General features: G+C 40.3%; 1 protein-coding gene across 1 annotated transcript; it reads left to right on the top strand.

The window, feature by feature from the left end:
- Nucleotides 1-335: 335 nt before the first annotated feature.
- On the top strand, nt 336-15,629 carry golga7bb (golgin A7 family, member Bb). Its single transcript, XM_031737137.2, has 5 exons — nt 336-435; nt 8,161-8,286; nt 9,108-9,260; nt 13,102-13,203; nt 15,293-15,629. Exons 1-5 carry the CDS (start codon nt 424-426, stop codon nt 15,374-15,376), a joined length of 477 nt encoding a protein of 158 aa, XP_031592997.1. The 5' UTR covers nt 336-423; the 3' UTR covers nt 15,377-15,629.
- The last annotated feature ends 3,621 nt before the right edge of the window (nt 15,630-19,250 follow it).

The raw sequence follows: 19,250 nt of genomic DNA, 5'->3' as shown, positions 1-19,250 counted from the left end.
TAGCGTTTGTTGGGTATCCGGAGTGGTCACAAACAGAAGCAGCAGCCAGGACACTTTGTTTGAATTATTGATAATCATTGTAATTATTAATATAGCCCTAAAATAAAAGGGGGGCAAAAAAGGAAAAACTAACCCAAATAAACTGCTGATGCTTCAAAATAACCTTCGTTTGCTTTCTGAAACTGTGACTGAATCTGAAAGCAGATTATTATACTGGATAAACAGAAATTCAGATGGAATTAGCATAACCACCAGTGACCGCATCCCGCCGTAGTCTCCAGCAGGAGCGCGCGCAGTCACGCACACACACGTGCACGCGGGCGACCGCTTACCGGCGGGCTGTAGTTGCGTTGTCCCAAACAGCACGCGCAAACGGTTGCCGTTTTCAGCACGGGACAGATCCCGCAACCCTCTCACTGCAATATGGCGACAGAGGTAAGGAAATTCTTTACATTTTCTGTGAGTGCTTTATGAAAAAAGCTCTAAGATGTATTGTGCACCTCCCTTTGCTGTTTTTCTAAGAAATGCAGCTTGAGAATTGCCGCCTTGTAACTGAATGTCTTACCTTTTGTGCCTCCGATTTCTGTGTCTTATCGTGGTTCGGGTGAACGCTGTTTTACTTCAATCAAATCAGCCGACTGGATCTTGAGAGCTGTGTGAATTTGAAGTCGTGTAACGTTATCCTTACGTCAGGACATTTTTTTTTCCTTCCCCAGCTTCAATTTCTTCTACTTTAATCAGTGTTTAGAAGCTGTGACTAATATCGTCTGATAAACAAGTGTTTGTTTTCCTTTCCCCCTCCAACACAGATACTGCTTTCTCGGGCATTGCCTGATAAGAAACAGAAACCAGTATCACTCAGAAAGCTCCAGTAGGCTCAAAGCGGAGGAGGCTGATGACAGTGGTAATGATGATGGAGCAGTCAGCACCATGGACAGGGACAGCCTAACCATGTCTTTGCCTTGGTCATACTTTTAAATCAGCTCGATAAATCTTTATCCCTGCCACACACTTAACTCTCCACTGTCAGACTTCCTTCACGCCCACAAAAAACATGGAAATTATTTATTCAAGAAAATGCAGAGATCCCATAACTGTTAGTGTTATCGGTTAGTATCACAGAGCACAACTGCTGGATAACCAGCCAACTGCGATGAATTATCAAACCCCAGCCTTGTGTGTGAATGATTATATGTTTGTACATCATGTAAAGATATATGGAAGTCAAAAATACATTAAACAGACACACCATGCTGTGGGACAAATTAAAGTGTCATTTTCTCAGTACTCATGGCTCAGACTAAACACATCCACAACCCAACTACATACATACTGTAGTTTTGTGACTATATGTAGCACAGTCGTGATGCTATTGCACTCAGAAAATCAGTCACAGAGGTACCTGCCAAAATACCCCAAAAGCCATCAGGCTGAGCAGCACGTCTTCCCCTCCGTCACTTTGCATCACCATATTGGTGAAGACATTATCATAATCATGATCTCATTAGAGGAGACAGCACACTTGGAAAGGCTTTATTCATACAACAATGTGTTTGCATGCATGTGACTGTGCATACATGACCATCTAACTTATTTCTGAGTGAAGGTGTAATTCTTAAACAATGATTCTGCAGGTAAAGGTGCAGGGGATAAGAAGCTTGGCAAGATCGATGCATATATTTTTTTCTGAGCCTGCAGGACCCTGGCAGAGTGTCCCTGACTTCCTTTGGTGGTCTGCCAGTATCCCTGTCCAAGCCCCATCAATTACACACAGACACACACATGCCTACACAGGAACACAACATACACACGCACTCAAACACATGCAGTGTATGCACCTAGGACAGATTTAATGTCCAAAGCCCATCAATTATCCATGCCATATTTAATGCGAACAGGCTGCTGCAGTTTGTAACCATCGGTGATATGAGTCTAAGATGAGCACCACAGTTTGCTTCCTATCCATCTGCCTCTCAGCCTGTCTCTACTTCCCTGTCACAGATTATATTAGAACTCATTCTATGACATTTATTGTTTGCCAAGTCAGCAAACGACTGCATTAAGTGTTGAGTAACACTCAGCTCATTCTGCAGACTGTTTATGCTGCATGGATGCTCTCTGGATCCATTAAGTCCACTACTGCCAGAGTTTCCTCACAGACTGTAGGTTTTCTCCAGCTTGAGTATGACACTGTTAAGAAATAATGTGTAAAAGCACTGAAATCACCACAGAGACCTGCACAGACTTAGCTCCCCACTGAGAAAAGAAAAACAAAGTTGTCCTTTTTCCTGAAAATTATTTCTTCTGTAAGCTTTGGTCCCACAGTTACTGTTCTTCGACCTAGATGTCATGACAGTCTCACAGTTTTGTCAACAGTGTCTAAACATTATTGATTTATAGACCTCTGGATAACCCAGCTTGGCAGCAAGCATTAAAAACTCTGCTCTCAATGGCAGAGAATCACTTATATTATGAAGGGCTCAAAAGGGAGCTGACTGTAACAAAACATGCTGAAAGGCTGCGGAAAACAAGAATGAAGTTTCTAAATCTGGGTGCATTTACTGTGCTGTAATCGTCTGTGTACCATTTGCAATGCCTGCCCACTGGCAGCACTCACCCGTGTCGTCTGTATGTGCTCCCTGAGTCGGAGTGACTTAACTAGGAAACACGTCAGAGCGATGAGGCTCACAGATCTACAGATGCAAACTGCAGGAATTAAAGTGTGGGTTTGATTCAGCATGTAGGACTGAAAGAATATGACAGAGAAAATATGATATTTTTCTTAGTTTTTTTTGTCTGCTCAACTTGGCAGAGTATGCTCATAGGGTATGAAAATGCTCTTTTTTTGTTCATCGTATGAAAGTCCTTCAAGAAAATTACTCACAATAAAATTGAAATGAACTGCGAATAAGGGGACAGCAGTTTATTATTTAGTAATTTAGGATATGCCTGTCATTGCCATGCAGTACTATGTGGTTTTTATTCATCCTTGTTTACTTGATGCAGTACCTTTCTATGCGCTTGTTACCTGGTGAGGCACGTTTTTCTGAAATCTAATCAGTGTGCAGGCAAAAAATATTAAACATAACGTAAAAGATGGGTGGGTGGAAATAGAAGTCAGACAGCGTAGCACCATGCAGAGCTTCTTAACAGAGGCCTGTGTGATCAGTATCACACTTTAACATTGGTGTCTGCTTCTGCACTATATTTAGATGCAGGGATAGACCAGATTTGAACCCTTGGCTCCCATAAAGGAGAGGAATAAGCAGTCTACCAAGAAAAACCTGTTTGTTTTCAAGGTTTAAATATACAGAGATACTTCTGCATTTCATATCACCACCAGAAGACTAAGAATGGGTTTTTTTGTGTTCAGTAGAATAAATGAAAAAATTGCTGTTTCATCAACTGTAAGTAACTCTCGAGTGAGTATAAAACTGTCATAGATAACGAGTCAGAGCCATCCACCAGCATCCTACTGGTCCAGTTGCTCTTACTTCTTCTTCTTTTGGCTGCTGTCTTTAAGGGTCAATACAGTAAGTCATCAGCCCTCATCTCACCCTACCCCTAGCATCCTCTTCTGCAACACTAACCTTCCTTCCCTGCATCCATGAATCTTCTCTGTGGTCTTTCCTCTGTATATGTCCAAACCATCTCGGCCTTGCCTCTCTAACCTTGTCTCCAAACTGCTCAGCCTGAGCCGTTCTTCTGATATACTCATTTCTAATCCTGTCATAACGGTCACTCTAAAAATCTTAGCATCTTCAACTCTGACACCTCCAGCTTTGCCTCTTGTTATTTCGTTACTGATACTCACTTAAAACCATCCATAAAAACAGGTCTCACTACCATCTTTTAAACTTTCCCTCTCACTCTCCCTTCTGTCCTTTTATTACAAATCACCCCTGATACTCATCTCCACCAGCAGACTTAGTCTAGTAAATGCAGGTCATGAAATATCATGAAATATGGCGATGAGTTTGACAAAGATGTTTTATTAGTCTGATTTCCCAGTTTGACGACATAATTATGATTATTGATGTCACTCAGTATAAAGGAGTTTTGGCAAGAAGACAGGTTAAAAGGTTAAGTATGTAGCCTCTTATAAGGCTGAATTTGAAAGTGTTTCTCCAGCTTTAATCTCATCGGCCTCAGTTGCATGGAGTGTGAGATTGGGATACTGTGAAGCCTCATGTTTAGGCAAATCACAGGGAGGGAGACTCCCGCCTTTCTTCTTTTAGTGTAAGTTATGTGTAGTAGAGAAATGTAAGGCAGAGGTCAGTTGGTCAGCACGGGGCCAACTGTCCTGCTGGCCTGGATGTGACAGTGTGAGGCAAGCCAACAAGGTTTACTCAGATGACTCGTGACTGGCTGACTGGACTGCTCCCAGAGAAACTGTCAGTGAAAAGATGGTGTTACCCTGGTATTCTGAACAAGTGTTTAGGTATTAGCAGGATGAAAAATCCAATGTTTCTATTATTTTTTCAATTAAAACCACAGGATAAACATTGAGTCACTCCTTTGCAGTGGTCTTTTTTTATGTGAGTTTATTTGCATAGTAGCTTAATAAGTTGCAATGTTTTAAATCTTGTTTATTTCATACTTTTTCCATTTTATTTGTCATTTTATGTTCTTCATTTCCACTGTTAAAGATTTTTTTATTTACATATGTGTTTAAATGCATTTAACCAGCCCTAGTATATGCATTTAACGGAGACTTTTCATTTTGTTCTTTTTCGATTAGTGCACCACATCACACGGGCCACTTGACTGTTTTATTTATATAACACAGTTCATTATGCATAAATTCAATGTGCTTAACACAGAAGATAAAACCATAAAAAGCTGTGTAGGTTCATAATGCTTTAAGGCAGTGAAAACAACAAAATACAACTGAACACACACAACCACACACACAGCTAATGAGGGTAGACACGTGTGAGCAAAGAAGGTTTTGAGTCTGTGTTTGAATGTCAGTACAGATGTAATTGATCTCAAGTCAGCAGACAGTAACTGAAAGCACCCTCAACATACTTGGATCTGATTCCAGGAACACTTAAAAGATCTCCACCTGATGACCTGACAGGTCTGACCGGGTTATAAACAATGAGCAAGTCAGAGATATACTGGCGGGCCAAATCATTGACCATCATGGACCAACAACAAATATTTCTGCTTTGTCTCCAGTCAGTTCTAAAAAGACATCTAACTTACGTACATGCATGCAGTGCATGTATGTATAGCATCACATTCACATGCACACGTTCATAAAAGACCGACTAGCGTGATGTTAATGATTCTCTCTTGTGGCCATCTGATTCTGACTTGGATAAATGATGCTCAGCTCTGTGCTGAAACTGTAAATTGCTTCTATTAATAGAAGGACTTGTTGTTCATCATGATAGCCTGAAGATAACACTAGAAAGAGTAAGGGCTCCGTGTTGGCGAGAGACAGGGAAAGCAAAAAAAACCCAAAAACTGTGTGTTAGTGTTTTGGGGAGGGGGGGTGTATTAAAAGCTCTGGCTGTGAGATGGATGACTGTGGCTGTTAGCAGACAAAAATAGCAGCTTGGATGCTATTCCTGCTCGTGAGTGATAGACCATATATAGAGATGAAAGGCTGGCACTGTACTAAGTCTGGCTACAACCCCGTTGCCAAAAAGATGCAGTGTTTTTAAAGTAATTTGAACTTGATTATTTATCAGTAAATACTAAACTTAAATACCAAGGTCTATAAGATGAGCTATCTTGCTTGATGTATTTCAGCTCCTCAACAGTTTGTCTTCTTTGTCATTTTTTTTAATGATCCAAACTGCAGACGTGGAAACATCCTGATATAATATCAGTAGAATGTGCTTTAGCACTGTCCATGCTGACAGAACATGTCCACAAGGCAGCATCTGTTGCTCCAAAATCTCGATATATTATTTAGCATTCATAGTGTGCACAGATGTGCAAGCTATCCTGTCCATGTGAACTAATGCACCATGCCATCATTAAGGCAGACTTTTTGAAGTCTGCACTGATAACAGGCTGCAGGGCCCATTCCTTTTTAACTCTGAGGATCCACCTTAATTTATTTTAAATTATCAGAGGCTCAGGCAGGACAGTAGTGTTTCCTGGATATTGTTCATATATTTCCTGTTCTTGGTTACATGTGTTTTTACTTGACTTTGTGGATGCACTGACATGGTTCTGAGACGTGTTCATGAGCCACGTAATTACAACACGAGCATGTAATTAAAAAATGAATGTTTTAATTAGGTGTAGTTCCAGCTACTCAATATTGTCTGTGACATTTTGCTTGATTTATCATTCACCACATTACTGACCACAGATAATGAAATCCATGAATTCTTTGCGGTTTCATGCTAAGAAGTGCTATTGTTAAATTGTAACTAATCTAACTATTTCCATCTGCTGCCTTTCCATTTCTGGCAAAGATTTTTAGAATGGCACATCTTTTCAGTCTTTTGTGGCCTCCATTTAAACTTTTGTAAATTTTTTAGACTTTTTAAAACTCAGTTTCATTAAATATGCTCTCTTTCTACTATTTACAAATAACTGCAAGGTTGAAATGATCTGCAAATCGATTTCTCTATTGACGTATACACTGTATCCCAAATTTTTGGAATGTCTTTCTCTGCCTCATGCATGTACAAGCATGTACTTGGATAATATATAGGTCACAGTGACACTGCTGTAACTGGCCAAGCCTTAAAAAAAAAGAAAAAACTTAACAGCTGCACAAATGTTTAGCATATCATGTGAACCATAGTGTTTTTATAAAATGATTTCAGGTTCTGTCTGAAGTGAACACAACCTCATATTTCCCACCTTATTTTCTCTCCTTCTCCCTGCCTTCTCCTCTTCTACTTTTATTGTATCCCTAATTACCATCCTCTTGAGGACAGTAATTTAGACCAGCAGGGGACAAGTTTACAGTGCCCCACTTGCTTGTTGCTGTATGCTTTTAATGTAAATGACTGGGTGTAAAACATACTGTTCACCAACAAAGTGCTGTAGAGAACAGTCTTTTAATGTTACAACATCAATTTAGCCCATTGATGTTGGAAGACAGCAATGAGAATGCCAGCTACTTTAAGTCAAAGATGTTGGTGCATTAACGTCGTGACAGTTCTTGAGTTTCAAACTTAAATTTTATTGTGCAGCAAAAACCTTTTTACACTTTCCTTTATGCAGTCCTGTGAAAAACTAAGTACATTCCATGATTCAACAGCTTTTAAAGCCACCTTTAGCAGCAAGAACTTGAAGTTTTGTTTTTTTTTTCTTTTGTGTGACTTTATCAGTCTCTCACATCATAGGAGAGGCATTCTGGCTCACAGTGTTGCTTCATTTCAATGAGGTTTGCAGGTATTCACTTATACACAGCTCTCATAAGGTCCCACTACAGCATTTAAGTCAGATTGTGGTCTGGACTTTGTCTGGGCCATTGTAATATCTTGATTCTTTTCTTTTTCAGCCATTCTGTTATAGACTTGCTGCTATGCTTGGGATTACTTTTCTGTTGCACGACCCAATGTGAGCCAAGGTTTAGCTGTCAGACAGATGGCCTCACATTTAACTAATACTTTGGTAGATCAGAGGACAGAGGAGGGGATCCTGTGGCTACAAATTAAGCTCAAATCATCAACCCTACACCACCGTGCTTTACAGTTGGTATGAGATGTTTGTGCAGATATGCTGTTTGTGTTTTTGCTGTCATCTAAACTCCAAAGGACATTGTTCCAGATGTCTTGTGGTTCGTTCAGATGCAGTTTTGGAAACCTAAACTGCACAGCCATGTTCTTTTTAGAGGGAAGAGTCCTCTTCTTGACAACCTGTCCAAACAAGCCAGTCTGGGATGTAGCTCTTGGGGGGGTATTGTTGGAACATTGCGTGGTTGATCGTATTCCTACCCTTACCTGTGACCACAAGCTGTGTGTAGTGACTGAAAGAACAAGATTGTGGACATAAGACATTAGCTTGCTGCAAAGAGTTTCTGAGCTCAACTTTAGAGGCAGATTGAGGAGCTCAAACATATATATATATACTACATATCTTATCTTATTATATCCATAGAGTACTGTGCATGAATTGAAATGTATTCTTGACCACAGAATTCATTTCTCTGTTTTTTTCTGCTGTTTTCTAACTTCTTAGTTCCACAACCTTCAGGAGCTCCGGCACAGTCCATCGCTGGTCACCAAGGTGTTTATACAGAGAGACTACAGTGAAGGAACTGTGTGCCGATTCCAGACCAAGTTTCCCTCAGAGCTTGACAACAGGGTGAGTCCAAACACACTCACATATCTAGACAAAGGCAATATAACCCCCCAATTCATATAACTCTAATTTGACTGATACAGAAAGATTGATGGCCCATACTGTAGACTTGTCTGTTAAGCTAAACTTACAGGTAGATGCAGATACACTTATAACAACACTTATACATATGGGATGCTTCTTAAACCAGGAAACTTCTCATTCCTGCAATGCTGGTCCTCGAAAGCAAAGAGCTAATACTTGAAATGCACACGTTATGCATAATAATTACAAGGGCATCATCCACAAATGGATGCAAACGTCTGTTGTATAAGTAATATATAATGTTTCTCCCCATCTAACATCTCTTGAATGTATGCAGGTGTGAACAGTTAAAGTAAAAGTAGATGCCTTAAAAGACTGTGTGAGAGAATGTGCTATTTATTTAAAGAGCAATTTTACTTTCTTTACCTTGCTTTAATTAGTGAATGGCGTTATGTAGGAGTATTATTGCATATTTGTCTAGCAATTTGCATATGAAGCAGACAATCCACACAAAGAGCAGAGCGAGAAAACATCAATTGTCATCAATTTACTGCAAATGTTCTCTGTCAGATGGAAAAAATACAATGCTGTCGTAGTTATAAGTAATTGTTCATCAGGTTTTCCATAATCTGAAATCAAAGTGAGTTTTTTTTATTCCTTGACAAAATCGGAGTATTTGGGGTTGAGTAGAATACAGGCAGCATATTTGGCAGGCCAACAGAACATATTTCACTTGTGCCATCCTTATGACCGGTGTTGCTCTTGCCTATTTCAACCTGTTTGTTTTTGTTTATAAGTAGATTGAACGAACTTTACTTGAGGAGACGGTGAAGACCCTTAACTCTTATTATGCTGAGGCTGAAAAAATTGGAGGTCAGTCGTACCTGGAAGGATGTCTGGCTTGTGCAACAGCTTACATCATCTTCCTCTGCATGGAAACGCGATATGAAAAGGTAACAAGCATGTAGGTACACCTACATGCACACAAAGCACACAAAATATTACATTTTGGGTGGAAATACTGTAATCACAGCTTTTTTGTAACTTGTCATGTTTTTGTTTCAGTTTGCTGCTTTTTATAAAGGTTGTAGCTTTAAAATTAGTTACATTTAGCCTTTTAAATAGGAAAATACAATTATTATTCCAATAATTGCCTTTAAGATCTGTTGTAGATAAAACAACAGACTTTTGCTGTAAATACAACCATTCATTCAGTTTACTGTACACTTGGATTCAGCCACCATCTATTCCTCAGGCTTACTTTGTGAGTTTTGTTATGTTTTTATGGAGTTCAGTGAGTGTCTTCTATACCTGTGGCCCTTTTTAAACCTGAAACCACATCTTGAACTAGAATGTGTCTTTAAATTGCAGCACGAGACAACCTGTATTGCACTCTCTTCTCTGGGTATTGCACAAGCATAGCGAAAACGGCATGCAAACCCAAACACAGTGCACTAGTGATAGCACATTATTCATGCTGCACGTATCCCACATGCCTTGGTAGGAGACTGAGGAACCTTGAAAAAAAACAGCAAAAGATGCACACAAATGCCTCAGTGGACAGAGCCCAGAATTTCAGAATGTGAGATGACGGTGAACCTTTTAATGTGCAATGATGAACTCCACTTACAGAAGTGTTATTTTCTCCTCTATGTGTCAATTTCTATTGAATTCAACTCTTTCCCACTCAAAAAAACATTAAGCATCTTCCGGGTCTTTAAGAAGAGAACACACAGTTCTAGGAGATGCAATCTCTCTCTCTCTCTGTCCACCAGAGTTTAAAACTCACTCTAAAGGCCACACAAGTGTGCCGCTGGATAAGGCATGGCACGCCAGCTGACACTTACCTAAAGTGCAACCAAGATGCCCATCTTGACAAAGGACAGGTGGTTAAAGCTCTGCATGGCTGTCTGGCTGCTTGTTAGTCACTGAAATGGAACAGGAACACACGCACACATAACACAATCGCATAGGCAGGCACAGCGAGCGTGATTAATCCTCTTGTGATTTTCTGTGTACCCGCCGCCGTTTTAGATAGAACTGGAGCTGCATGAAGTTTTCAGCATTCCTCTCTGTTCTGATCTCTGTCACCCGCGGCATTCATCTCCCTTGTCTTGTTGCATTTTGTAAACATTTCTTTATCAAAGCACTACAGAGGTACTGGGAGCTTGACCAAGAAGTACAAAAGGACTTATTGCTGAGTTGAAGCCATGCAGAAATGGCCTAGTCTGAGGCTCTTTTCATCTCCCTGTCAGCTGGGTGCTGCCCCATTAAGATCCTGAGATTCTATCAGTTTCTCAGGAGAGTTGTTTATTTGCTTGCTTAACTCAGCCATCTTGGCTGAACGACATTGTGACTGATGATGATAAAGTGTACCCACCCAAGTTGATGCTGTGTGTTCATGTGCGTCCGAGTCCCACAACACAGCGCTCGCAGATCAGGGTGCAGATTCACTGGAGTCCCTTGATGCTTACATCTCACACCATCAAAGGACACTGATTGCTCCCAGCATGTCAGAACAGATACATGTGCATAAAAACATTCACAAGACTTCCCTCACGCACACTTTGTGCCCTCCATCTCCTACTTTTCTTCTCGTATTATTGACAAGAATGTTGCTGAACGTACAGTATGGGGTTCTAAAGGACACGTGTACACACGCATAAAATCCTTTATATTGCATTTGGTAGCATAAGTAGGGGATTGTGCGTATGCTGTCACAAACACAAAGCTTTTCCCAGAAGGGCTGTCACACACACACGCCAGTACAACACAGGCACAGCTTGGATACTTGACTGTCATATTGTTACGCCGAAGAGGATTGAGCTGCCCCGAGAACTCGCTAGCAAGTGAAAGGATTGGCCTTTTCCCTGAACTACAGTAAACTGATTAGTCAGGGCTCCTCTGTGTGTCTCTCTGCCACTTTACCGCGATGCTTGATTCTCTTGGAGTTTGTAGCAAAGGAAATGGTTTGTGTTGCGTTAAGAAATGTGTGGATATCTTATAAGTCAAATATTGATTGCTTTGTGCTCAGCGCTATTTCACATGGATCTCACTGATTTAAAGAACAGCGGGGCAAACCACTGAATTTCGATGGCTTCAGTTCAATTTCTTTTCACTGAGAAACGCAATGTCCTAATGTTTTCCAGACATTTTATTGCAAAAGTATCTTTTTCCAATGGGAGACAAAAAATATTTCTTCTGTTGTTTAGTCTCCACTAACAAGGGTCACTGTACAAGCAGCTGGGCCTGCAGCTGTAACAGGCCTTTGACATACTAGAGGAGCACAGTGCTCAGTGAACTGCTCAGTGTTGTTTTAATCGCTCTAGGCTGTGTGCTGCAATGACCTTTAGCTAACTCACAAAAAAGGATGTGAATTTGTCATGTTCAATAAAACCATTTTCACACGCACTGCAGCTCGGAAACTTTGAAGTCATTACTCAGCAGAGCTGTACTTAGGAATGCAAATGTCCGAATCAGCAGCGCTGGACATTACAGAGTCTGCACCCTGCCAAATATTATAAAATCTGTGCAATGCCTTTGTTAAAACAGGGCAGGTAGTAGTTGGAAGAAGTCACAGCAAGCAAATGCTTCTCCTGTCTCCTCCTCAGACCTGAGGAATACACTAAAATGTGCAGCATCGCTAGAAAGTCATAAAGAATTTAAATAAGCTCTCTTTAATAGAGTTGTACATATCGGTTAACGTGTTTAGTGGCGGCAGCTCTGTGGGTGCAAATGAGGCACAGAGGAACACGGCGTTGGCCAACATGACACTGGCAGAGTTTAGGCGAGCCATGGTACATCAGCATGATTTGTTCCCATGGAGGCATAGCTAAGGCTGAATAAGCCGTTCTAATGAACCCACTTTAGCTAATAGCTGTCTGTTTGGCATGACTGGCCATCAGTCTGCAGACATTTGGTTGCTATCAGCAGCATCGCTGGAACAACATTCAGTTCTTAGGTTTCGTAGACACTATTCAAATCTCCAGATAAAACGGTTTGTGTGCAGTTGCAATGAATGAGAGAATGTATACAGACATGCTTGTTTGAATCTGTGTGCCAAAGCATGGCCTGAACCGCACAGATTCACTCCACTGCTGCTCTGTGGTTTTCGCACAGTTGCTGCAATGCTCACTTGCAAAACCGAGAAAAACGTCCACTGCCAATGCAATCTAAATAAACTGTCCACTTCATATTTTAGAGCCTTGACAGTTAACCAAGGCATGACATTTAGCCTTAAAGAGAGCCATCTTTTGAATTAGGAGCTCAAGCTTCCAAATGGAAAAGTTCAAAAGGAGAAAAGCTCATACTCATCATTTTTAGTAATTCAATTCATGCAGATCTGCTTGACATGAGTGGCTTGGAAGTATGCAGAAAAAATAGCTGCTATACTTGGAGCATAATGGAATTACTTTGAGTTTGGATTTTAATGCTCAGGAAAAATAAAGCCAGGCAATGATTTGAGAGAGCTGGTATCATATGCAGCATGCTAAGTATGCGCAGAAGGACTGCAAATTAATTTTCATATTTTCCACTCAAGAAAACACTGGAAGAGGTTAAAGTAACTTGGGCCAATGTAACCTCTTTTAGATACGGTGTGTAACACTGAACGCATCCTGAAAAAGTAGTCTGCAGGTACTGGATCTCAAGTCTCTCTGATTATTTTTTTATGGGAGCCTGATTGTGCTGCTTGGGTTTTCATCTTACCTCCAACATTTCTAATCAAATCTGGATTACCTCCAGAGGCACTTCAGTCCTGTTCTAATACCTCTCTGCCCCCTTGTTTTATTCCAGGTGCTGAGGAAGATATCAGGTTTCATCCAGGAGCAGAATGAGAAGATCTACGCTCCTCGAGGTCTGCTGCTCACAGACCCCATAGAGAGAGGAATGAGGGTTGTATCCTCCTCCCATATGTTACTGTAATCTCTGTGCAACAAATAGATAGTGGATAAAGCCCCAGACAGGATAGCTCAACATTTATAAGACAGTTTAAAGATGCCGTGGAAAGACATTGGTTAGAATTATTGAAACTGATGGAAACATCTGGATTTGATGCAGCAAATGGATGAAAAAAACTTCCTCATAAATTACCATCAGGATGCCCATGAACAAGACACTTAAAGTCCAGCTGCTGCAGAGCAGCTGTTCAGTGGCCAACTATTTTTTATCATGAGTAAATCTTAAGCAGGGCAGCTCTGAAAAAAACAGAAAGCTCTGTACTTTGATATGGAAATATGCAAAAAATAAATAATAAATAATATTAATGTGGTCAATCGGAAGTAAGGTTTTATATCAAGGCCTTTTCAATGATTTCCAAGTTTTCATGTGGCTTTGCTTTTATAGATGAATTGCGACATTTTCAGGAGTGGACAGCACTATATCTCTTTTTGACAGCTGGACTGATACCAGCACAGACACATGGAGAGAGTGAATGTGTCCAATAGACCATCACACAGTCCTGGCCCACACTGGCCCAAAGGAAAAAAACGGGCTCCAGGTCAACCCATTACCAACTCTTAAAAGACTGAGTGGTTATGCAGAGAACGAATGGTTGAAATTAAAAGGTGATATTAATAAATGAAGCAGACAGTCTCAAAGGAGAGAAAACAATGGAAGCAAAGAAACCAGAGACATACAGAGAAAGTTATTACCAATAAAAAAAGAAGAGGCCTACAAAGAAAATAATACATAAACAAACAAAGAGGGAGACGCAGACAAAGAAGTAGAAGAGGAATTCTGAAAGGAGAAACCCAGAAGGGAGAAATTCATGGCAGACTATTGTTATGGGTTTTTTTGAATAAGCTCGGGTTTCCTTGATGCAGAAGGAATTTTTCAAGAGACTCTGATGTAAGTTCATATGGTTCAGAAGCTGTCCTCCTATTGGGGGCATGCTTACACTTTCTAAATATTCTGTTATCTTTTATTTCAGATACGGTACTGTCTAATATTTTCCCCACTGCTCAACTTCCTCACCTTCCTGTAGCTACAAACATAAGTAAACATATAGATATGTGCCAGAGACAAGCCACCATTAAAATCCACTGATTACGTTAAAGAGCAGAGCCCATAGGCTTGACTCTCTCTGACCTTTTCAATAGAATAGTAGAAGCCTTCACTAGTAATTAAGTTTAGCCTCGTGAACATTTTATTAACAGTAAAATCAACATATGATGATACTAGAGTAGCACTGTCCAGTAAGACCATTGCCAAGGTTTATGAATGTAAGAGTTCAGATAACTTAGATTCATACATTTCTGGACAGTGACACGCTTTTTGTCGGGACGCCACCACAGTGGATTTCAAGTCAATCAACAAGATCAGAGAACAGAGTTTCTGCTTCAACTAAAAAGCATTAATCCAAAATTATTTTTTAATCATTGAGGAATTAAAAGCAATTTTTAAACATTGCCTCCCATTCTCCGTGGCTCAAAAGGAATTTCACTATTTCCTGACAACCAGTTTGACAGCCAGATGTTCCTTTGTTATTTTATGACAATCTAAGCAGATGAAAAATCTGGTGTTGAACTTGCTTTTGGTAGCCATTCACTGGAACTCGCTGATGTGCAAAGAGCTGCAAGTTTATGCAAAGGAAGGAAACTCTTATTTAGATGAAAAAGAGAGAAAGCAAAATTTTCTTCTTTAAAAGTAGGAATCCACTGGCCAGCACAGTAACAGGAGATGGCCACAGAAGGCTACTAAATTATAAGATTGCAGAATTCTTTCCACGATTAAGAAAAACAATTTCTTTGCATATAATCAAGTCAAGGACACCCTGGAGGAGTCTGCAAACAAGAGAATCCTTCATGAATGGAAATACAGAGGATTTAGAACAAACCACTGGTTACACTGAAGAACAGTAAGGTCAGATTAGGCTTGCCCAAATAGTTGACATACCTTATTGAGGTTTCTAAAACTGTATTGCTTTAAATTCTCATGGAATTTGTCAACAACGCACAGTGATCCTTGACATTCATCAAATTTTCAGCTTGAGATCAGCGTGTTTGAAGACCGGGGCTCGGGCGGCTCCAGTCCCAGCAGCACCATGTCGTCGGGCAGCAGCGCTCGGTGACTGGAGGGGCAGCACCAGGCTTACGGATACCACCACAGGGGCAGCGGCACACTTACCAACATCCGCATGCTGAAACATGAGAGCACCAGGTTCTAGGACGAGTGGAAAGAAAAAGGCGAGGAGGTGATTCACAACATTCATGCTCTCTCTGCTGGGGCCGACAATGTATCACCTCCAGAAGAAGAGCTGGCTTAAAAACACACCCTGGATACAAAACAGAATAAACACAAGTGCAACAGAACCCACACATACTCTAACTGTAGACACATAACAGCAACCAGAGTTTCTGTGAAGAAATATCCTACACTCTCCAAGAGCTTTCAAACTAAAATACTCATTGATTGTTTTTGCTCTAATTTTTTTTCCATTCACCTTTTCTTTCATTCCATCACATCTGCTTCTATGAGTCACACCACCTCTGCATTGTAGCTGATTCTGCAGACTTTGCCTTCCTTAGACTAAATTTCAGTGCGGGACTTTTTCAAGGAGAGGTCCCTTTGTCTGTCTGTTTATGCACTGACATTGCAATCTTAGGTTTTATGCAACATGTCTGAAATCTGAAAGGAAGAAAACAGCCACCTTACTGGGAGACTCGTAGCTGTGTCTTCTTGCTAAATGACTGCATTCATCTCAGGTGGTTTAGGTCAAGCTGCTTTGAATCCTGGCAAATTGGGCCAGCTGTGGGACTGCTTGGTTCTCTGCTCCGTTCACATACACTTGGCTTCAATATCAAAAGGCTAACAGAGAGCACCTTGAATTATTTATTCTTCTCATTCACAACAGTGGATACAAGTGATCCACATCACAGCTGTAGGTCATGCTCAAACACACTCTGTTTCTCACTTTCTTTCTCTCGCTTCCTGCATATTCATATACTTGAGCATAGAAATGCACACAGCCATGTCAACGTACTGCACTCGAAAAAACACATATTAGCGAGGGGGAGTGCACACACGCATATACACAAATACACACCTGTAGATTGTGGCCAGGCGTCCCTGCATACAAGCAGATTCTGGTAGACTTGGAGTTGAAGTCGACCTACGTCTCAGCTCATTTAGAAAACAAGCAAACCTCAGGCCCTTGAAGGCTGTGCCATCGATTCCAGCTTAGCAGAGATCATTAAGAAAATATCAAACATCAAGGAGGAGTACCTTTAAGAAGCCGCAGAGTCAGTCTGACGTGTTTAGTTCAGAAGAAGAAATCGAAAGACATCGGGCTTTTATCTCTACACCCATTCCACGCATGAAATAGAGTGCCTGTTATTGGCAAATGCATATTTATATGTGAGTATAGGTGTGTGCAAGAGGGTCAGCCTACACAAAGTTCAATACCTAAACCTACACAAAAGCAAGGATTTTAAAAAACTGTCTATTGACTTTAACTGATATATACCGCAATATGTTGATGCAGAATAAAGAATCTTTCATTTTGTAAGATAAAAAATAAGTTGTAGATCCTTTTAGATAAAAAAATATATATTTTTGATCACAAAACATCCATCATCTATCACATCTATCTAACTACTTATTCACAATATCACGCTACAGTGCAATACAATACAGTGCATAAAAACTATTTCTCCTTTGGGAAATGAAACACTGTATGACTAATGTGTGTGTGTGTGTATATGTGGAGGCTGTTAAGCTTAAATATGATGCAGCGAGCATGCTGATTACCAACAGACAGCAACAATGCCCACACATCTTCCAACAAAAGACAAGGCCTTTCAGAAAAGTTTGTCTTGACCATGGTTCATTTTCTGTATTTTTTATTTCTTGTTACCATAGTGTTGGTCTTCATCTTTTACCATCTTCAGTCTTTTTCTCTATAAACACATACATGTCTCTTAATAAACCATGAGAGTGTAGGTTTTGCTTATTCTTTAACACAGTGGGCTAGAAGCAAACTGCTCTGCAGAGAGCCCTTGCATGAAAATATCCTTGTGCCCTTTTCCCAGAGCCATGTCGAGCTAAACTACTCGCTGGACAGTCATTGCAGAAACGATTACATGTTGGCTTCATTCCAGTAAGTAGTTTAATTTCAACATAACATTTTATTAACTAGTTGATTGAGATTTTTACCACAGCAGTTGAGTTCAGTTGTGCTTGTGTTAAGCCTCCTATGCTTTTTGATGCCTTCATGTTTCATCCCGGTGGAATGGATATCCAGCCTGGGGCTGACGGACTGACCGACTTAAAAATGACTCAGCACTGCCAATAAGCAGATAAAGGAGCTCATTAGACAATGTATAAAGAAAAAAAAAACAGCGTGCAACAGAGTGTAAATGAACTGTACAGGAGATGAATTGTAATGTACATGCTTGTCAATGTTTACCCACACAAACAAGTGGATAGGGATTGCAATGAAGCTGTTTTCTCCCCCCCCAAAATCACTGATGCCCAGTATCAACATGTTTTCACAGTCTGTCTACATCTGGGTATGAAGTGGAAGATCAACTTGTCTGTACAGTATGAGCTGCTGTATAGTATCATATGTAACAAGTCTTAACAATGTAGCTTATTGTTGGTAATTATAACAATATTGTCACTTTGTGTAGGAGGTATAGAAAAGGGTGGTGTTAACGATCCTCAGGGGAATTGTGCAAAATACATAGGCTAAGGTTCTTGGAGAAATCGCATTCGCTTGGAGCTTTTGTGAGAATATTGTTGATGTGTGGGATTACAGACTAGTGATGGGCGTAATGACTCTTTTTTGGGGGGAACACAAATTGTCATTTCACAGAAAGGGAGCCTGACAAAGTGTCCATTCACCCTCTGATTCCCAGTTCTGTCATTCTGTTTGCTGTTTCTCAACTCCCAGTAGAACTTGAGTGCCATATGCTCTCATTTAGTCTTTGGCGGTGCAGTCATGTGAAAAAGAAAGTACACTCTCTTTCAGTTTCACATGTCAGGATATAATGGAAAGTTTTATCTTTAGCAGGTCTTAAAATAAACAAAATACAACCTCAGATCAACAGAAATACATGAGATATTTTACAGTGTTATCGTTTATTAACAGAAACTAATCCTTAATGCAGACTGTGTAAAAAACACAAATACGCCCATACTGCTTGCATAGAATTCAGAGAATTCAGAGCCAGGCGCTGCTAATCAAATGTACATGATTAACGGATCATCAGTGAGTGTGAGCAGCAGATGCTTTGGTAGTTTGATGGTCTGAAGCATTCAGGTATGTGTTAGCGCAATGCCAAGAAGGAAAGACATCAGCAATGATCTTAAAGAAGTAATTGTTGCTGCCAATCAATGTGGGAAGGATTATAAGGCCATTATCAAACTATTTCAAGTCCACCATACTACAATGAGAAAGATTTTTCACAAGCAGAAAGCATTAAAGACTGCGTCCAGTCTTTCCAGGATTGGAGATCCCAGCAAATCTACTCCAAACTCAGAGAAACTACAGAAAACCAAAGAGTTACACCTTGGACGCTACAGCCATCAGTTAGCATGTTATATGTTAAAGTTCGTGAGAGCAAAATTAGACAAAGGCTGAACAAATATGACTTATTTAGAAAGGTTTCCAGGAGAAACACTCTTCTCTCTAAAAATAATTTGCATGCTTGCAAAGCTGGATCTGAACAAAGACTTCTGGAACAATGTCCTTTGGACAATGAGACCAAAGAAGAACACTTCATGCTAGTACAGTCAAGGAGTAGTCATGATTTGGACTTGGCCAAAGCTCCTTGCATGAGCTTGTAGCACCTTGCAGTCACTGAGTTGACAATGAACTCTTCTGTATATCAAAATACTTTAGATTCAAATGTTGGACAGGCCGTCTGGTGGACATCTAAAGCTTGTTCAAATTTGATTCTAAGTACAGCTCGTTGCAACAGAATGGCTGAAAAAGAAAAGAA

This window comes from Oreochromis aureus, linkage group 13 (genome assembly GCF_013358895.1).
Source record: "Oreochromis aureus strain Israel breed Guangdong linkage group 13, ZZ_aureus, whole genome shotgun sequence".
NCBI lineage: Eukaryota > Metazoa > Chordata > Actinopteri > Cichliformes > Cichlidae > Oreochromis > Oreochromis aureus.
Note: the sequence above shows the minus strand (reverse complement) of the source record. Positions and strands in the feature narration are given on the sequence as shown.